At 37.7% G+C, this 22,330-nt stretch overlaps 1 protein-coding gene across 1 annotated transcript; it reads left to right on the top strand.

Annotated features, from left to right (window-relative positions):
- The first annotated feature begins 437 nt into the window (after nt 1-437).
- Nucleotides 438-20,711, top strand: LOC102216549 (lutropin-choriogonadotropic hormone receptor-like). The gene is made up of 14 exons (XM_005794648.2): nt 438-747; nt 6,643-6,714; nt 7,674-7,748; nt 7,969-8,043; nt 8,124-8,198; nt 11,713-11,787; nt 12,026-12,106; nt 14,247-14,315; nt 14,398-14,472; nt 16,514-16,699; nt 16,777-16,997; nt 18,339-18,520; nt 18,718-18,909; nt 20,056-20,711. Exons 1-14 carry the CDS (start codon nt 563-565, stop codon nt 20,587-20,589), a joined length of 2,097 nt encoding a protein of 698 aa, XP_005794705.1. The 5' UTR covers nt 438-562; the 3' UTR covers nt 20,590-20,711.
- The last annotated feature ends 1,619 nt before the right edge of the window (nt 20,712-22,330 follow it).

Here is a 22,330-nt window from a genome sequence, read left to right as displayed (position 1 = left end):
GAAGTCACAACAAGTTCAGATTAATAAATGTTTGCCTAGAACTGATTTCTAGCTAATCTTTTTAATGATAAGAAACCCAAACAGTCGTAAACTGTGCATCACTGTCACCGCCACAACAATGTACTTCTGAAGCTTAAGCAGCTTCCTGGTGTCGTATGTCTGTTTTTTCACACTCGCAACATAACAAACGAGTGAAACCAGATTTCTGGTGAGGTTAGAGCGCTCGAGCGAAGTGCAAAATCTCTGCCGTATGCCTTGTTGTGGTATTTTGTAGACACTACACACAGAAGACACATGCACAAATCCAAGAAGGGACCTCCTACAGTCTCATCCACCCTTGAAGTTTTTCACACACCCCCGGCATTCACCGCTGCAAGAAAACATCAAAACGCCTCACATTTCTTTCTCTCCTCCAACCTGTGTAGAAAGACAAACGAACGAACAAAAAACTTTTTACATCAAGCTGGAGTGTGGGTTCTGAGGGCCTGCGTACATGTAGGTTTACATGAGCTAAAGACACAAAGAAGGATTTTCTTTTTTTAAAACAGATCAGTTTGAAAGGATGGTGGCAAACGTACTGATCATGCTGATGATAAAGATGGCAGCAGCTTCCATGCCTGGCTCTGAAACGGACCTTAAACATGGATATGGAGCTGGTTTTCCAGAACTGATCCAAAACCCATGCCACCCGGTGGGATTTGGAGTCAGAGCGATTCCTCCCAACATTTCCAGCAACACCTGGTGCCTGTGAGTAAACATACACACACACTCATAAGAGCACATGGATGCAACTACTAATTTTGGACATAATCTGTTGTCTGCATGTAGTGATGGAGCTGAAAGGCTTCATTTTCAAGAACAGCAATGCAAGAAAGAAAAAACATTTAGGGTATTGAGTAGCTCTTTGCTCCCTTGGCTCTGATTTAATGTGTTAATGAGTTTTCTTCTTGGAAACATCAATGAGATTGATCAACATCTTCCTCAGCGCAATTAGTTTTCTAAAATAAAGCAGCCCCTATTTCCAGTTTCCATCTTTAGTATTTTTTTCCTTGCAATAACGGTCAGAAAACACCTTCATATTGTGCAGTGTATGGCTTTTTTAAGCATCATTGTTGGTTTCAGTGAAAAACATTGTCACACTTCAAGTGTTTCTAATGCAACTCAACCAAAATTTGGAGAAGACACTCTACAACAAATTCTTCTTGTATTTTATTCAGTAAACCAAACTAAAATGGAAAGTTTCTCAAAATTAAAATATGGAAAGTGTGACATGTATTTGTATCCATCCTCCTCCTTGTGAACCAATACTTTGCAGAACCACTTTCTCTGCAATTACAGATGCAACTCTATTGGAATATGTTTCAACAGCTTTGCACATCTAGAGACTGAAATACAGCAAAATAGCTCAAACTCAGCCAGACTGGATGGAGCGTTCATTTAATCATCAGTTTTCAACTATTGCCACAAATTCCAAGTTAGATTTTACACTGCAAGAACACAAAATCTTAGCTTTAGGAACCAGACCAAAAATATGTTTATTTACTTGAAATAAGACAAAACTAACTTACAAGTAACGTTTTGGCAAGATATAGGAGTTATAAGTAAATAATTACTTAATGTTCATGAAAAAGTACTAGTTCCACTATTTCTCTTATAAGATGGAAAAAATATCATAAGTGAAACAATCAGCTGGTGGAGCCATTACTTTATCAATATTAAGGAATAATTTACTTAAAAGAAGTTCCTACATCTTGCTGAAAAGTTACTGAACAGATTTAGTTTTTGCAGTGTAGGTCTGAACCATTCCAACACATAAATATTTATTCATTACTCTCAAGTCTTTTACAACCTTGAGCAAGTTTTCTTCCAGGATTGTATACAGGATGATATTTACTATAGCTTCATTAATCTTGATAGAAATTGAGCTTCTTATATCTTATGCCTTTCTTACAGAAATGTCTGATTAGGATTCTCCCACCTGAGCTGTGAATCTCCGCAGGCCCTCCAGTGTTACCATGTCTGCACAAATCTCTGAGGCCTTTCCAGATTAGATTTATCCATATGAATCTTTAATATTACTGGCTGATCGTATTTTGTCTAGGTTTTAAAAAGTTAAAACAGCAACACTTTTCAGGTTCTTATTTACAAGAAAATGTAAAACCATACATAGTTTTCCTTTCGCTCCAGACCTATCACATAAAATCCCATCAAAATACAGTGAAGTTTGTGATTGTAATGCAACAAGTAAAAAAGAATGTATGTAATGTAATAACTCATAAGGTATTTTCCACAAATGTATAAAAAGTTTGCCCTCAAGCTACGCCATGATCAAAACTCCAGTTGCTTTTTATATCGACTAAAACTCATATTGTTCTTTGAACAAGTGAAAACCTCTCAAGACACTTTGTATAAAACGACACACTCTCTTCACCATCGTCTCATCATTAAATATTGAAGGATTATGCAATATTTACACACTCCCATCTTTTCTATGTGCATATTCATTTAGATTCATTCAAACCTCATTGCTTTCCTTTGGCTAAATCTTACACTGAACGTTGCAAAGCTGGTCTAATTAAACATTAACTGAATCAAGGATTACATGCAATACTTGTTTGGCCTGCTGCAGCACCACTGTGCAGCCACAGCTTAAAGCATTCACCACAAATAAACACTTAAGTCTAAAACCATTGTGTCACTGTGTTTGCTGCTTGGATAAATCTGTAGTAGCTCCTGGCGTTTCTCACTGCATGCCTGGATACAATGCGACTTTGTATGTTTCAGCTGTCAGAGATCAGGGAGCAAACACCATGCGATGTTGGTACAACGAGGAGGAGGGTGATGATGAGGGAGGTCTGCTTATTATCTGCCTCCTTGCACCTGTGTCCAGACAACTACATTTTTAAATGATGCCTGACAAAATAATTTGAAAGAACAGCAATATTTAGCTTACTTTGTCATGTGAGGGAAGTATTGATCAAATAGCACTGGTTTTAAAGAGAGACAATTAACTGGCCACACATCGCAATACTTTAGAATCAGATTTCTCCCTCCACGTTTTAAAGAACTTCCACCATTTTGGTTGTTGTTAGTTTATAACCAAGTCTTTTTTTTACACCTGGTAGTCCAGTGGACTCAGATTTATTGGGAACCACAACTGCAACATCTGTTACATTTTTCGCTGGTGTGGTTTGCTTTCACACTGCCTCGTGTCAAACGGACCAAATCCTTTGAAAAACCTGTTCACCTCCTCGTCTGTGGTGGCGCTGCACCAAGAACCACTGAAGATCTAATCTGGAAAGGCCTCAGATATTTGTGTAGACATGGTAACACTGGAGGACCTGCGGAGATTCACAGCTCAGGTGGGAGAATCCTAATCAGACATTTCTGTAAGAAAGGCATAAGATATAAGAAGCTCAATTTCTATCTTGATGGGAAGATTAATGAAGCAATAGTAAATATCATCCTGTATACAATCCTGGAAGAAAACTTGCTCAAGGTTGTGAAAGACTAGAGAGAGAAATGAATAAATATCTATGTGTCGGAATGGTTCAGACCTACACTGCAAAAACTAAATCTGTTCAGTAACATTTCAGCAAGATGTAGGAACTTCTTTTAAGTAAACCTCAGAAGAAAACATGAGCGCAACTTCCTTCTTTGAAAATACAAACAAAAATGTCAGATATTAGAGGTTGTACGGCTTCTCTTTTTTGTTTTGGTTCCATTTACCCAGAATGCCCTGCGCTGTAGTCCGCTTCCTGTTTTTGGAGCGGTCTCCTGTCTTCTTGGTGTGCATTCGGACTGCACCAGAGTTCACTTCAACCGAACTGAGACCTAGGATTTCAGGTGAACAACAGTTCACTTTTTGATCCGCGTCAGAGTTTGCCCCCCCCCAAAAAACTAAACAAAACAAAAATCAGAAAAGTTTATTATGAATAAAGTTCAAGGGGTGTGAATGATTTTCCAAATCACTAGTACCAGATCTAGCTAAAACAGACAATGGACAACAGACAGTTGGAATGGAGAAAGCAGGATTACATTGAACATTTATCCAAATGTTAGTACAAATGTTCTTTGTGTTTAAATTTGAGCTTTTTTGTATAATTGTATCCCTGTTAAGATTAGCGTAACAACATTTCAGACTTATTAACCACATGAAGTATTCTTTTAGTTATTGCAAAGGGAGGATGGCCAATTTAAGTTTGGTGGAAATAACAGAACAGAATCACCATGCTCAAAACAATGAGGATCAATATTACTTCTATTGCAGAGTCACTGAGCTTTGAGTAGATTTGCTTGTTTTGTTGCTCGGATGCGTCTCCCAGCTCAGTTTAGTGTTCACAGATACTAAACTGTATCTGTGTCTGTAAGGACACAGATAATTGGTATCTGTGTCTTTACAGATCCCAGTTATCTGTACTACAGATTCTGTAGGGACAGATAATTGGTATCCACCTCATATCTCAGTCCTCAGGCACCTCTCATACAACTATTATTACACTCTTTTTTGATCATGGTAATGTATATTGATTTTATCTTGTTTGTACTAGAGGTGTGCCGATCGATTGGCTACCGATCATAATCGGCCGATTTCCGTGAAAAAGCGTATGATCGCCGATCACGGTCTCTTGTTGCCGATCAGCAAAACCGATCACATTTATCTCACTTCACAGCCTGCGTTGGCAGCTGATCTCCTCTTTCCTTCACACTGCACAAGCGCACGGTAACAAATCCTGTTGTGTACAACTATAACGCTCAACCTCCACCGGGGAATGAACTCCCACACCGACCGTCTGATTAAAGCTGCATCTGTTAACTTAAACAAAACGATTTTAGTTATGCATTAAAACTTTCGCTGTCCTAACATAAGACAAATAATCAATCTCCTCTGCCTCATCCTGTGTTCTGCAGAATTACTCAGCTCGGTCAGAAACAACCAGAACCAGCGTTAATCAGCTAGCCAAACAGAACAATTAGCTGTGCTCTCCAGTTTTGATTCAGTAACTTAGGATTGTTTATTTTTGATGCAACCTGCGTTTAACTTTAAATGAATGTCTCCTTTATTACTGGACATTATTTAATATTTGGCTAATAATTTATGGAACTGAGAGCCTTACTGTTAAATATTGTTTTACTAATTGCAGATATTTCAGTTGTCCTTTTGGCTGAATAGCTGCTGTATTGTGCCTGCAAGTATTTTGCAGTATTTTGTTTATGTCTAAATTAGGTGAATATATAGCCAGATCACATAGTAGCATTTATACCTAAAGCAAAAAATTAACACTCAATCAGGGCGATCGGCAAAGATCGGTGATCGGCAGAGAGAGAAAAATTGGGGGTTTTTGACAGGGCTAGTTGAAGCTCAATTTAAAGGTTTCAAAAAAAAAAAAATCATCTGAAGCACATGTATAAACATGAAAAAATTCAACTGCACCTCATCCCACACACAGAAATACTGCTGACACATTCACATTCACATCACAAGGACATTCTTGTCTGGCAAAAGTAGCAACTAATCCCTGGAGAAGTGAAGTCCCAGCCTCCGGTGTGTGTGTGTGCGTGTGTGTGTTCTCATCTGGTCAAAGGTCAAGGCTCAGGAAGAGTTGTGATTTTCACTGTTATGCAGCTACTGATGGCCATTTCAGTAGGGAAATCCAGATAAAACCTCCGCTTCTCCCCCCCCACACACACACACACATCATTAGTGCAAAGACGTTTGTTTCTCAAAATGAGTGGCTCATTATTTTCCCCCTTCCTTGTTTCGTCTTAAATTACCCTTGGAGGAGCATACTGCAAAAAAATAAATAAATCTGCAAATTCACAAATTTGCTCTGTTTCATTTTACAGAATTTTACTGTAAACTGTAAAATACACAAATTTAAATACTTACTTTGAAAAAGGATGAAACCCCCAGGAATGTACCTCATTTTTTACATTTTCAGAGAGAATTTGAGTCACATGTTTCTTCATACTTTACATGCCCCTGACCTCCAACTTTCAGATGCATCGCTGCACAACACACCTGAATAAAAAGGCTGGTTAATAACCAGGTTTTTGTGAAACCTGCTGACATGCCAGGGTGGTAATTCAGCCTTTTGACTCAGGTGTGTTGGAGCAGGAATTTGGAACAGCTGTGAAGGAAGCGAAGCAGGGAGACAGAGGGAAGGTGAATAATTAACACAAAGGGAGCTGTGTTCATTAGTGAAACAAACCAAAGTGGAAACATAAAAACAGGACACAAGAAAAAAGAGCAAAATTAAATCTAAAGGAATTAACCTATTTGGCAACAGTTTTCTAACAATATATTCCACATTAATAGAGTATGGCAAGCTCTTTCAAACATAAATAAACAAAGAAATGATCAAACCCATAACAATATGTCTCTGCTAGTTTAGTTATAAACCAGCAGCTCACTAAGTTAAGTCATTTAACTTTTTAAAAAATATGTTTACAGTTTGGTGACATTTGACGATTAATGCATTTGTACTTTACTGCTGTCATTTTGGCCAACATGCTCTTGTAAAGCTCATTCATGTTTTTTGTTGCGTGTTCTGTTTACTGTAAGAAAAATAAATGTTCTCAACTGCATTTCTCTATAATTTCCCAGATATTTACAGGCTTTTTTTTTTTATGGTGTTGTAGGGTAGTGAAGCAGACGCAGATCAGAGAGATCCAGCAGCGTTCCTTCGCCAACCTGCATCACCTCAGAAAGCTGTGAGTTTGTTGCTCATGATTATCCTTTGGTGCTCTGCATAGTCACCCGAGGAAGACACAAACAAGTAATTATTTAAATGTTAAAACACAGGAAACTACTGCACTACACTGAAATTATGAAAATAAAAAATGATTCAAAAAGGCTCAGAAACATAGAAGAAAATAAAACTGATGAAGATCACAGGATAAATATGATGCGTTTGCTGGTGATGATGGTTGGATAAGGGGAGGTGTAACATATTTTTATATTTTGGCTATATTTGTTCATCATGTCTGCACCTTCAGTGTTTGCTTCATAATTATGTCATCACTAAAGCCTAAAATAATGGCTTTACTCATTTTTTCTAAAATTAACTTTTTTTGCCTAAAATATCTTTTGGTAAAAAAAAAATTACTTGCGTCACATTTGGTGAGGATATGTGAATGGACAGTCTGTGTTGGCATGGGAATCACTGAGCCGTTTATTCAGATTTTTTTTTATGAACCATCAGAATCTGTATATTTTATTGACACATAGAGGACTACTATTTTTTAGCAGTTTAATTCACCTCAGAATGTGTTATTTTAACTGGCCTGTTTTGCTTTTTAAATGAAATAGATTTTGTTATTTTGGTGAGGAAAGGGTGAGGAATTTCTTTATGCCCCAAACTAGAGCCCCCCCCCCCCAAACCTAACAAATTTGTTTTATTTATAATATTATATGAGGTTCTAATCCAAAACTTAATAAATTAGATTTTTATATCATATTGTAATTAAGTGAAATGCATTTTTAAGCTTGTGGATTATATTAAAGAACCAGACTGGGAAGCCATTCCCCAAATATCCACTAAAAAAATAATATTTTTCTTTCTATCAATGTAGATAGAAAGAAAAGTATTGCAGCAACTTCATGTTGAGAATACGAGTGAGTTCTGCTTTATTAATATATTTATTTCCTTTCTGTCACTTTCCCATCTTAGTGTCATCCTGCAGAACAACATTCTGCAGAGCATCGGTGCATCTGCCTTTGCCGGTCTGCCTCGGCTCTCTGACGTGTGAGTATTCACATTTCCTAACCTGGTGTGCATCCCGTTTCCTCCAAAACAGTCATGTGTTTAGTCTTTGTCCTGGAACAAGAAGAACCAGAAACTCTGAGGAGTCTACCCACGAGTGCACATGTCAGAATAATGGAAACAAAATATGTTTAACAATAAGTGCAAATGAGGCCCAGAGAGGCTTATTTTTAAACATGTCATGTTCTTCTACTTCTTTTAGCTGCATTTCTGAAAATCTCTCTTTAGAGACGATAAAAGCTTTCGCTTTCTCCGATCTCCCAGAGCTCGCTGAAATGTGGGTACAACAGACAGTTAGTTTTGATATATTAGATTTTTTTTTTTGTAAGTGTGGAACTGACAAATTGCTTCTTTCAGAGAGATAACCAAATCCAAACACCTGAGATCCATTCATCCAGATGCTTTCAGGAACATCGTGAACCTTCGGCGTCTGTGAGTGCTCTCAGACTTTGTCTGTTTTTTTTATTTTTTAAACTAATTGTGAGTTCAAAGTAGGCCATGGTTGACGAGCCTACTTCTGAGGACCCACACGACCAAATCCATGATTATTTAATTAGCTTGGATCCCCCTGATGACAAATCAAGCGTCAAACATCCAACCACCAAATTAAATTTTCCCACAGTTTTATTCACCCCGAACTCCATGGTTGTAACACTAATAGTTTCCAAGTAATTGAATTGTTTTTATATTTTTGAAACAATCTCCAAGTAGCCAATTATATGATTCATTGCTCACTGCTTTAGTCTCTCAGGGATTCTATCATCTGTATCGTTCAGCTTGGCCCATTTTGTGAAAACTGGGACACAAAAACTTGGCTCCGTGTGGTGACAAAAATATATTTTTAAACTGTTTGTCTAAACAAGGGCACCTTAGCACAGCATCAAGACATAAATCAGCGTCTGGAATATTTTTGTTTTTAATTTAAGCTTGTTTGTTGCTCAAATATCTGTCGGAAAATATGCAATGGTTGCTCGATGCTTAAACTCATCCTCCATTCATCTTCCATTTGTTTCAGACTGAGTTGGTTGGAAAAATGGGTAAAAATGAGTTGTAAATGTAAATTGTAAAGGAGTCTGAACTCCTATAAAACACTGGAATGCTGATGTTGTTAGAAAACAAGCCCACACTGCAACACAGCTTGGACTTTAAGCAGAGTCTCTGACGTCTGGCTTGCACAAATATTCATGGAAAGAGCCTCAAAAGGGTCAAGCATTTTTGGAGTAACAACTCGTAATATTGTCCAACTGTCATGATTTCAATGTTACACGCTGCTCTCCTGCTCTGCCCCTCCCTGATTGCTGCCACCTGTGCTGCTGCTTTGTGAGTTTCTCTGCCTTTGCTCTGACTTCTGCTACATGTACCTGGATTCTGGACTTGTTCTGGCTTTTTGACCCTCAGTGTGGCTGACCTGGACTTTTCGCCTGAGTGCTGAGTGTTGGATCAAAGGAAAATGACCCACTCACCTCCTCAAGGTGAAACCTGATCATTGGACTTGGGGCATGTCAACCAGCTTACAATGCTACCAGAGTTTCCTCACTCTGCGATGTCATAATCCCAGGTTTCTAGTGCATAGAGTCCACCTCTACATGGTCCTGCAGGTGCAACAATCTCTGGTAAAATGACTTTTCCCTTTAAATAAGTTACATTTCTGAGGAGTTGAGATATCCAGGAATTCAGGGAAACCATCTCTACTGGAGTTTGACTTGAAAGCTGATCTCAAGAAGAGGCTGTCAATCATTGTATACCTTTTTGTAATTGCAAATAAAACCTTTCTGGGTTTGATTCGTACGTAACTTATTATATCAAACCCATATTTTTTTGTATGTGTGAGTGTACATTTGCCTGGTGCCTTAAACATTTTCAAACTTTGTCCCTTTTAACCACAAACATCAAATGCCACACATGGAGTTTTGTGTGAAGGCAACTCGTTTGTTGTGATGCCCAAATGGCTTGAGGCAAACTGCAGATGTTAGTTGTTAGGACTTTTGGTTTATCCTCCATTCAGACCAGATTTGTGGTGAGCAAAACTAATATTTGGCCTGTTTTCAGATTCTCCAACATAAAGTGCAGATAGCTGCATCTCCTCCAGAGCAACTTTGGGCATCTTAGCTGCTTCTTTGAGCCAAAGCTCTCCATCTTCTGCCAGCTGCACCATATTTCTTTCATTTTTAGATGATAGATTAAACTGCACTGAAAAAAAGAGAAAGTAGCTCCAACTTAAAGAAATTGATTTAACCTATTACTTGCAATCAAATTAAGTTTGTCAAACTTACTTCTTTTTTTTTTTTTTTACATTTGTCTAACATGACAACTAATAAAAGCAATATATTTATGTGGATAAACTTAATTGGATCACCGCTTTTCTTTTTTCAGTGTGTGTTTGTATTATTACGTGACTTTTAACGGCAGTTTGTTGCGCTACATTATATTTAGGAGAACATTATGAAGAGAGCAGAATGAAGAGAACTTCATCATGTCAAATATAATTTAAAAAATGGATAACAGTTTGTGAAAACTTCTGCAGGTTTTTTTTTTACTTGTGAATTGGCTTGTAGTGTTTCAGATTTGGCTGGTTCTCCAAACCTTGTACTAAATCTGTTTTTATATTTTAGCTCCTTTTTCTCCACTTTAGACCATCCTGGCTAGTGTGTTTTATTTTTGCTTCATGTACTCCAGTATTTCTGCTGTTTGTTCCCCAGTTTGCTTTAGATCATCTTTGCCCTGTTTTCTCTGCACATCAGACCTTTGTCAATCCTCACACCTGGCCTGTGTTGCTTCAATAATTTATAACTTTTCTTGTTGTTTTTCCGGTTTCATCATTTCTGCTGTGTGTTTTAGGGTTTGATTCATACATATTAAAACTACATCTGTTTAATTTTTTTCTGCAAAGGCATCAAAAGTAATTTAATCTTTCTTGAGAGTTTGCACAAGGATTGCACAACATTAGAAAAACCTGTGAGATTCAATAATGTAGGTAATTGTCACAAAATGTCATAGTGAGCATCTTTTCTTGCACAAGTAGCATCAATACCTCCACAAGCTGTTTAAATGTTTACCTTAAACTTGGCTCTACGAAGCACTATTTGCAAATATCAGACAGCAAAGGCACATTTTTTCCCAGAGGCTCTCTCTAATGAACACAATAAACACCTTATCGCCTAAGTAATCAGCTCCTCTGCTATGCAACAGAATAAGCATATTTACACAACAATCCTCTAAAGAAAAAATGTCTGCAAATACATGTACATCCTGTTCATTTATCCTCATTTTATTTCCTCTAAAGTTTATGTACTGTATTTAGATATTGTGTCTGTGCTCTGTGAGCACTTGAAGTCGAAGTCAAATTTGTACTTTGTGCACACACAGTCTTGATCATTGAAGCTGATTTTGATCTTATAAAGTTTAATAAACAGAGAAGTAATTAAACAAATGAAAAGTATCTATTTGTTCTTCGCATACATAAAAGCTACAGGACAGAACTAAATTAACGCAAAGTAAATCTGACTATTTCCATCTTAATTTAAAAAAAATAATAATTCATTAAGATAAAAATTGGTCTAGAAAATGTCTTCTTTTCTGATAAAGAAAGATTTTAGCTGTAGTTTCCTAATGAATTCATCACATTGCAATTACTTTGTTCGTGCTGCACTGAAAAAAAAGAGTCAACAAATACTACTTAGTGTTACATCTTTATTTAATATTTATTGCAGTCCATGCAGCACTTTGCAAAATGCACATTAACAGTAACGGTGCATTTATAAGCATTAAAATTTCTATTAACGCTAATAGTTTTAGACTGAAGCTGCGTTTATTTCCCTTTCACCTTGACATATTCTCGAAGGATCTCCATTGTTCGTATGTTTGCTACGTTCATTCTCACGTGCCGCCTGCTTGCCTGTTGGTTACAAAATGAAGGAAGTAACATTCGGCTGTCGTATTTCCACAGAACTATCTCCAACACCGGGCTGCGAATCTTTCCAGACCTCTCCAAGATCCAGTCTGCAGCCCGAGGTTTTCTGTTGTAGGTGTCAGCGTATGATGGAAATGACCCGCAAGAGCGCACTCGCTAAAACACCCACACACCATCCTTTCCACATGGATCTGAATTTATAGGCACGCTGCGTTAAAGCACATGGCCTGAGGACATCACACACATATAACGCCTTTAAAATAGAGACACAGATTCATTGCAGATCAGTTTGTGCTAAACACACATGACTTTTTTTTTCCATATGTCTTTTGCCCTTTGTGTTGCACAGTGACCTCCAGGACAACATCAACATAGAAACTGTCCCTGCCAATGCCTTCAGAGGCCTCTGCACAAAACCAATCGAGGAAATGTAAGATAATCATCTTCTTTCCCTCTGGCTGCTTCCTTTTTCCTTTTGCATTCATGCATCTCCTATGGCTCTACTAAACAACTGCACATGTTTAGTTCTTGCAAAATGGGAGCAAACTAAACTTGGAGCATCTGTTTATAAATTAAAAGAAACGGAAAGGTCGGTTTTACAAGCACACGGCATCTCAGTGCTCTCACACATTTAAATGAGGAGTTATTCATGCATTTAGAGGACCAGCCATCCATATTTATGTGAATTACAAACAAGGGGAAAATATCGACAGAACCTCAAACACAAGAGTTGTCTGTGACAGTTAGAATGAAATATAATATATAACATTTAAAGCAGGTGACAGTTTTTATTCAGAAGAAGAAACAGGAAAGAAGGCAACTTGCTGCATTTGTGGTTTTCCAAAATAAGTGCAGAAATTTCATGAAAATGATGTGTGCTGTCTTCCATTGGAGAGTTTTCTACAAATATTTCCAGTAATTTGTAGATAAACTCAATCAAAGCTGTTTTAAAACACATTGCAAAGGTTTTCACAACCTCTTGATTTTTTTTTATTTTGTCACATCACAACCAAAGACCACCAAATTTTGCAGAGACTTTATGTGAAGAATAGCAAACATTGTAGTCACAATTGTGAAGTGGAACTTTTTACACATAAATATATGGGAAATGTGGCATTCATTTATGTTAAGCTCCCATGAATCAATACTTTGTAGAATCACATTTTAAGTTACAGCTTCAAGTCGTTTTAGTGAATCTCTCCACCAGCTTTGCACAGCAAGAGTCTGAAATACTTTCCAGTTATTTCCCGTCTAAAAAAGCTGAAGCTCAGATTAGATGGACATGTGAAAGCATTAGTTTCAAGTCTGAAAAAGATTTTTAATTGCGCGTAGACATGAACTTTGATTGGTCCATTCTAACACATAAATGACCTTTGGCCTCTCGTGGCAGGTTTGATCTCCTGTCATAGTCTTTAGGCAAAAGACAGAATAATACATGTTTGGATTTAGCTTTTCTGTGCATCATGCATACAACAAAATCAAAAGTGTTAAAATTAGACAAATGAAAAATGTGACATTTTTCTGGCTCCAAATAGTTGCAGGAACGTCAGCGAGCCTCTGCAGCTGGCCAAAAAACACTCTGGCACTTAATTGGCTGTTTCTGTAAAAGCCAAAAGTGGTTATAAAATGTTCAGAAGCAGCCAAGGTAGTCGTCTTGATGAAGTTGGAAAGGAAACAAGGATTACAAAACGAGGCAGAATGATTCTGAAGACATGCAGCATTTTTAAAATTCAGTTCACAAACCAGAAAAATCAATCAATCAAATTTTATTTGTATAGCAAATTTCAACAGCAAGGCATTTCAAAGTGCTTTACGTCATAACAAACACAAAAACACAAAGTCATGCAACATAGAATCAACAATCAAAACATTAAGTCAAGTGCCATCATTAAATTCGTAATTGATTACGCTTCAAATACAACTCTAAACAGGTGGGTTTTAGTCAAGATTTAAAGCAAGTCAGTGTTTCAGCTGTTTTACAGTTTTCTGGAAGTTTGTTCCAGATTTGTGGTGCATAGAAGCTGAACGCTGCTACTCCTCGTTTGGTTCTGGTTCTGGGGATGCAGAGCAGAAAAGGTAAATGATCATTAAAAAATTAACCCAAAAAGGGGCCTTAAAATGACCACAATACTATAAAAAAGACCAGAGAAGAAGAAAAAGCATGAAATAACTCAGAATGGTTATGAAGCAATACAAAATATGGTAGGTGGATGCACAGAACAATCACAAATTACAGGTTTGTGTTTTGTTTTGAGCTTCCTTCCCGTTGCTCTTCAGTTGGATGAGTTGGGTGCCTTTAGAGTGCACGTCTATACCCAAGGGACCCAGGTTTCATAATCTCGCCAACGACTTTATCATCCCTTCTGTTGAACAGAAGACAAGAAAAGAAGAGGAAAGAGCAGCTGAGGCAGTAGTCACTTGCTAACTGTTAAGCTGAAGGTCTGTGGCCGCGCAGCTTTAGTTTGTGGGAACAAAGGAAGTGCAAACAGCAAGTTTGGCACCAGCAGCTCGGATAAATTTTCACCGCCTGAGCCATGTGACTGAGATTTGGCTTCTCTTTCTGATGACAGACGGCTCACCAGAAATGGCATCAAGGAGGTGGCGAGTGACGCCTTCAACGGAACAAAGATGTACAGATTGTGAGTCACAGACAGACGCACAGCTACAAACACGCCATTTCAACTTTCACGTTTAATTTCTCTGCTTTTAACTCGTTTCCAGGCTTCTGAGTGGAAACAAGCAGCTTGCTCACATCAGCCCCGATGCCTTTGTGGGTTCCAGTGAGTTGGTGGTGCTGTAAGCATGACATCCCCTCTTTTCTCGAGTCTTCATCGTTCACCCTCTTCAGCGCCACCTTTTAAAGTCAAAGCAGGCGACAGTCTGTCAGCATTCTATTTAAAACTGAAATCTGGATGAAGGGTGAAATTGGAGGTTAAAAAATTAGATTGTGAGCCAAAGCAGGCAGCAAATTTCAATGCGCGGGATTTTCCCACCTCCAAAGGAGAGACACGTCCTCTACTGTCCAACATGTCAATCAAACGGGAGCAGCTTGACAGTTTAACAAGTTGTTCTGGATCATTCCTGCATTTATTTAATCTCTAAAATTAGAATAACTCCTGTGGTATGAAAATATTTATTTCAAATTGATAACTATCTAATATTCAATAGAATATGTTTAATAGATTTTAAATAAAATGGCTTCAATTTTAAGTTTTTATCTCGCTTTCTTTTCTAAAAAATAAAGAAAATATTTCCAGAAAGCGGCTTTTATTTCAATGTCAGTTGTATTATGGGGTATCAGGGCCAGGCTACAACAATGTCATAATACCAGCAGAATAAAGATGCAATTTTACCAGATGAATGACATAAAACTGAGAAAAAACTTTGACAGAGTTAGCACCTCAGTCTATGTGATTTTTCTTTCTTCAAAACAGACTCAGTCGTTTGTATGATTGTTTCAAAGTCCTGCTGGTGATAATAATTTGATGCTGATTCGTTGAAACATGAAGTATTTCCTTATCTGTGAAAATGATACCAAAGTATAATTTTACAAAATGCTAAGTATTCCTCATTCAAATTATTTTGTAGTTTTTATGTTGAAGTTCTCATAAAATAACTTCATTGTCCTAATATTACAACTTTATTCTGCTAAAATTGTGACATTATTCTCATATTATTTCGACTATATCGCTGTACATTTTTATTGTTGTATTATTATGACTGTATTCTTGTAATATTTTTATTTTATTGTCATAATTTTAAAAAAGAAACTTAGTCTGGTCTTTATATTTCATCTTAGAGTTGATCTGAATTCAACATTAAAATAAACAGAAACATGCTTGTTAAACAAGATGGCCGCCCTGCGTGTGATGACATCACTGAACTATGGAAACCAGTGAATGCACTGGTGGAAAAAAAAAAAATCCAGATTTTCCAAAACTTAAACCTCCAAAGACCAAAACTTTTTTATCACCCAGCCCTATTAATCATCTGAAAAATTTTCTTAGGCGTCTGTATGTTTACTTTTAAATTTAAAAATGAAAAAAAAAAAAACATCAAAAGGCATCTAAAATACCAAGGCCAGAAAATGAACTGAAATGCAAAGATGAAACCAAAAATATTTAAAAAGTCCCATAATTTAAGAAAAGGATGTTTTCACCATGTCTGGTGATAACTTTTAACTTTTGATGAAAATATCTCTATTTCTCTAATTGATGGGAATTTATTCTTTTGATGTTTAGCAATTTCATCTTCACCGTAAAAACACAAAGTGATCAAGTATTTTTGCTCTAATTTCTACTGCAAATATCTCAGTTCACTTGAAATGAGAAAAAAAAACTTGCAGCTATTCAGCAAGATATATAAGATTGTTTTTAGTAAATAATTCCTAATACTGAAGAAAAAGTACTGGTTGAATTTTCAGATGTTTTTCACTTATAGCAATCCACTTTTCCTGTTATAAGTGAAATAATCTGCAAGTGGAACTAGTAACTTTTCATATATTAAGGAATTATTGTTCTAAACAAATTTATATTTTTTTCTGAAAGTTACTTAGAATTTAGTTTTGTCTTATTTCAAGTTCACGAAGATATGTGCACTAGAGGGAAAAAAAGCAGAAATACCTGGTAAGATTTTGTGTCTTTGCAGCGATGTCATTTTGTTGTTTTTAAGTGTGCTTTATGTAAATTGGATTGGATACGTTTAATAAATAAATTGACACCAATTACTGGCAGATCTAACACCACGGCAAGCAATTCAAAACAGAATTATTGGTGAAATCAAACTGAAAACCTGGTTCTGTCCGTGAAAGCCTGGTTGTGTTTCTCTGCGTTTGCAGGGACGTCTCTCAGACGGCTGTCAGCTCTCTGCCGGACTCCATCCTTGGCGGTCTGAAGAAGCTGTTCGCAGAATCTGCTTATCGCCTCAAAGAGCTTCCTATTGTACAGCGCTACACAAAACTCCACATAGCCAAACTGACATATTCTTCACACTGCTGCGCCTTCAAAAACATGCACAGAAACAGGTAGAGATCGCATCAGAATGATACTTTTTCCAACAGGTGCTGCACGTCTTTCCTTACTTTGTGTTGTTGCACGATAGATCGAAGTGGACCTCTATGTGTAGCCACCCTGAGGCGAAAACCATCCCGGCCTTCTTCAGGGAGCACTGCTCTAACTCCACGTCCGTCTCCTGCAGCCCAGCACCTGACAACTTTAATCCGTGTGAGGACATAATGTCCCCCATCCTCCTGCGGATCCTCATCTGGATCATCTCTGTCCTCGCACTGCTTGGCAATGCAGTGGTTCTACTGGTGCTGTTAGGTAAAAGTGTAGCAAAATATGTGAGCAACTCCATTACATTTGTCCTGTGGGGTCACCTTTCTGGCTCCTAAATATGGTTTCAAAATAAGATTTTCTTTTGTCATTCATTTTGTACAATTTTAGCAGTTTAAGATGTGTATACTGATGATAAAGTCACTAAAAAGCATTCAACAGTGTAGCACAGAGTAATAATTTCATAAAATCATATAACTTACACAAAAAATGTACAACATTATCTAACTGCTTTGAAGAAAATCCCACTCAATAGTAATTAACTTGATACAGACTGTTTACCAAAAACATTAATGGTAGTTTTTAAGTGTTTGTGCCAAAATATTTTTGACTTTTTACTGTCCTGGTAACAGTGTTATCTTAAAAAGAGCAATAGGACGATTGTATTTTATAAAATGATCACACAAACCAAATTTCATCACTTCTTCACTCCCAGTATCCTGGACCAGATGTCTGCAAACTTTACAACCCAAAGAGCCATTTTTGCTCTCCAGCCCAACAAAATAAAATAACTTAGAGCCTCAGATATTACCTGGCCTTTTGAGAAATTACATCTTAACATTTTTGATAAATATCAACTACAGGAAAAACATAGTCATTTTTAAATTGTAATTATTCTATCCCTATTTTTAGTTTTTATTACACAGGAAAACGTCAAAAAGATAACAGTTTTTTTGCATCGGATGTTAATATTTACACATAGAGAGAAAAATAGACATAAAAAAATAGACCTAAAAAAAATTGACTGGTATTTTTAGTGGCAATTATCCAAGAGCCATGTATTCCAGGAAAGAAAACCCTGAAAATAACAAAAACCTGTATCTGTTCTATCTATTTTCAAAGTCATTTCGTTATCATTTTTAGTCAAAGATATTAAGAGCCATTGTGGAAGGTCCAAAGAGCCACTTGTGCCTCTGGAGTTGCAGGTTGCACACGGAAAAAAGAGAACAAGCAATCCATCTTAAATATATGGTGTTAATAGGTCACCAGGAATCAAATCAAGTCTTACCCAAGTTAATTTATTAAGTTGTCAAGTTAAATAAAAATAAATAAATTAAGTTTGACAAACTTAATTCAATTACTTGTCACCAATTAGCTATTTTTTTTTTCCATTTTGGTGCTTCAGTCTCCTTTTTCAGTCCAGACACTCAGTTAATAATAATAATAATACATTTTATTTGTAACGCACCTTACATTTCAAAGAAATCTCAAAGTGCAGTTTGCCTCTATGCAATGCAGCTGGTGAAGAGCTGAAACTAACTTGCTTCATGAAATAATTTTTTTTTATTCAAGCTGAAGTTTTTGTTTCTCCCTCTGCCCTGGACGCAGGCAGTCGCTCCAAGTTGACGGTTCCTCGTTTTCTCATGTGCCACTTGGCCTTCGCTGACCTCTGCATGGGCATTTACCTGCTAGTGATCGCCACCGTCGACATGCTCACTCACGGCCGCTACTACAACCACGCCATTGACTGGCAGACAGGCTTCGGCTGCAAAGCTGCAGGGTTTTTCACGGTGTGTGTGTGTGTGTGTGTGTGTGTGTGTGTGTGTGTGTGTGTGTGTGTGTGTGTGTGTGTGTGTGTGTGTGTGTGTGTGTGTGTGTGTGTGTGTGTGTGTGTGTGTGTGTGTGTGTGCACTCATGTTGCCTGAATTCATCAATGTCATGTCTCATCAGTGTCTGTGTTCGAATACTAAATTACTGTGATTTACAGGTGTTTGCCAGTGAGCTGTCAGTTTTCACACTAACAGCCATTACTGTGGAGCGTTGGCACACCATCAGCAACGCTATGCGGCTCGACCGCAAACTTCGCCTGAGGCACGCCTGCATCATCATGACAACTGGGTGGAGCTTCTCCTTGCTGGCTGCATTGCTGCCCACAGTGGGTGTCAGCAGCTACAGCAAAGTAGGTAGCTCAATGCTTAACACCTTATAAGATGCAAGAACTGAGCTTAAAATTTTGCTCTGATGCAACCACAAACTCCAAAGTAGTGTGTAATTGGAAAATTGTGTAAAAAGGATAGACATTGTTCAGATATTTTCTGAATTTGCAGTCCAAATCGGACCTTTAAGGACTTTCCTCGTCGCATTTTTCCATAAGAGTCACATTTGTGTAACAGATTGTTTCCCCTGAGCTGTGGTTCTCTGCAGCTCCTCCAGAGTTACCGATGTGCCTCTTGCCTGCTTCTCCGATTAATGCTTTGCTTGTCCAATCTGTGAGTTTTGGTTGACAATCATGTCTGACGTGCTCCTTGGGCTTCACGATGCTGTTTGTTCATAGAACAGCTGGATATTTGCTTAAATTATATGATTCACAGATAGAATTTGAATTATATGTGCCTAATGAAGGCAAATGTTTGAGCAGCATTTTATTTTTATTTTATTTTTTACATTTTTAGTAAATGAAGAACCAGGTGCTTCCAGTCACATGTATTTCCACAAACCCCAGCTGTATCAGACTGTCATAAGACAAGAAGTACAGGGTGATAAACCTCTTTCATTAAAGAGTTACAATAAATCAACGCTACTGTGCCGTTACCTAGCAACCCCAGCTAAGCTTAACCCGTTACCTAGCAACCCGAGCAGAACTCCAGCACCTTTGGTCAGCTGGTTTTACCGCTGTACAATGGCTACTGGAAAAGACAAATGTTTTGTTGTTGACTTACCATTCAGAGACCACTTCTACATTCTTGTTGGTTGTGCAGGAGGCTCCACTTCTGCTTTTCCATATAATACTCATGTATTTGAAACCGTTTTTCACGTGTGGGTGTAAACTTTGAGTTGGAGGCGTGGCCATCAATGGCTTATTTGGATTTAAAGTGAGAAGAGGCCCTAAAACGTCTCATTATCTGAAAATGATTTTGTGCAACAAAAATGTAATGAACATGTTTTTATAGCCCATCCTAACCTGTTCAAGGAGGCATACTAGGTCAACTTTAAGTTTATTTCCTTCAATAGTTTCCAAATAACCTTGCCTAATGCATGACATAAGCTAGAGAATAAAGTCCATTGAGACATTTAATCTTTTAGATATCTGAATATCTCTGTACAGGTGAGTATCTGCCTGCCAATGGATGTGGAGTCCGTGGTTTCCCAGGTCTACGTTGTTTCTCTACTGGTCCTTAACATCCTGGCCTTCTTCTGCGTTTGCGGTTGTTACCTCAGCATCTACTTGACCTACCGCAAACCCTCGTCAGCGCCTGCTCATGCCGACACCCGAGTGGCTCAACGCATGGCTGTGCTCATCTTCACCGACTTTGTCTGCATGGCGCCCATCTCCTTCTTCGCTGTCTCCGCCGCCCTCAAGCTCCCTCTCATCACCGTCTCAGAAGCGAAGCTCCTGCTGGTTCTTTTCTACCCCATCAACTCATGCTCAAACCCCTTCCTGTACGCCTTCTTCACCCACACCTTCCGACGGGATTTTTTCCTCCTCACAGCTCGCTTCGGCCTATTTAAGACCCAAGCCCAAATTTACCGGACAGAGACCTCATCCTGCCAGCAGCCGACATGGACCTCGCCAAAGAGCAGCCGTGTCATTTACTCCTTGGCCAATACGTTGAGTCTGGATGGGAAACAGGAGTTCTGATTGTCACTAAAGTAATCACAGTTAAAGACTTTCAATTAATGGTTCTTTTTTTTCCCCTCGCAGAAGCCAAAGACCATTTGATAAAGAAATGTTTAAAAGCAATGTGGCACTTTATAACGGAAGAAAATATAAATGTAAGAGAAATTAAACAGTTTGACATTTTGGAGTTTCTTAAATGAATGGAAGAATAATGAGTTAATCCAACCTTCTGGTTGGTCTTCATTTGGTCCCTCCAAACATTAGACATCTATGGACGTCTTTAGTGGCTGTTGACCTGTTTTTGTCTTTATGCTGTTAACCCAGAAAATGTGTTGAAAGTTACATTTTGTAGCCCCTAAACCCTGTTTCATTTACCCAAGACAAAGACATAGAAAGTCAGGTTTGGTTGGTACATTTAGATGTCAGTAGATGTCTTCAAGTTGACATCAACTTGTAGACGAAGCAAAGACAAAGTCCTTTACTTTTTAAATCTACTCAACAATAGTTTGATGTGGGGGAGATTGAACTCAACCGTAACTCCTGCTGAATTTCCTTCTTGAAAGCCCCAAGGACTTCTTGGTGGATTCAAGTTGCACTTGTGACATTTCAGCTAATTTCAGAGTGAAAAAATATATTAATATGCCACATAGTATTATAAAAATGCAAAGCTAGTTTTGAAATATTGCCTCAGAAATTTAAACCTGGTTATGGGATTCAAATTAACCCCATAACCAAGGGATAGATTGGTTATGGGGTTGAACTCCTGGGATTAACTCTCAGTTTTTGCTCATTAAGGCTAAAGTCACTTAGCAACACAATAGAAAACAATGTATTTCTTCATATAACCTGCACTCAAGCATTATAGAAACAAATTTACAGTATGGGAACATGGTGTTCTACTCAAACTCTGTAAGAAAACAGTGTTAAAATGCATATAAGAATATAAATCTTTTTGTTTTTATTGATTAGTCTTAGTCTTCTTGTCTACTAACATATGTCAAGTAGAGAGCTAATCAGAGAAACATCCAAGAGGCCAATTGTGTCTCTGAAGAAGCTGCGGAAATACCACAGTTCTCACCACAAAAGCCATCATGGCTGCTATGTGCTCAAAGCATACTGACAGATGCTGTAATAAACCTTTTATTTGCCCCTTTTACGATTTTTATCTCACTAAAGTCACCACATGTACGATACTGCGCAAGGTACAATACATAAGCATGTTGCTTTTCTTCCTGGTTAAGTTGGGTGTGATAAGTTCTGCTCCATGTAGCTTTACAAATAATACAAAATTTCAGTCCAAGACTTTGGACTTCAGGGTCCAGTTTGTTGCTCAGACCAAATGATCGATTTGTCTCTGACCTGGAAGATGTATATGCTGTATATGAGCTGGGCGCTTCTTTCTAGTTGAAAGTAAAGCAAGAAAAAAACCAAAACAGCACAATTTGCTAATCGCTAATTGTTGTGGCGCTATGATTTTGCAAAACAAGATTGTAAGAAACAAATTTTGCACATTCAATTTGTAAAACAAGGTGTTCACAAATAGATAATGTACATTAGATGCACTTTGAAGAAGAATTTATGTTGCATTTGACTGGAAACTCATAATATCTGATTCCGGAGAACAAACAGAACTCACCAGGAATCACCTCCTCATTTGAAAGCCCGGTGTAAAACGTATGAACAGAAGGAATCTATGCAAACACAGAATTGAAGATTATTTTTTGCTTGAATCTGGGTCAGAAAAACTGTCCTACATACGGCT

Source organism: Xiphophorus maculatus, chromosome 10 (assembly GCF_002775205.1).
Source record: "Xiphophorus maculatus strain JP 163 A chromosome 10, X_maculatus-5.0-male, whole genome shotgun sequence".
Classification (NCBI taxonomy): Eukaryota; Metazoa; Chordata; class Actinopteri; order Cyprinodontiformes; family Poeciliidae; genus Xiphophorus; species Xiphophorus maculatus.
This window is presented reverse-complemented; position numbering and strand designations above follow the sequence as displayed.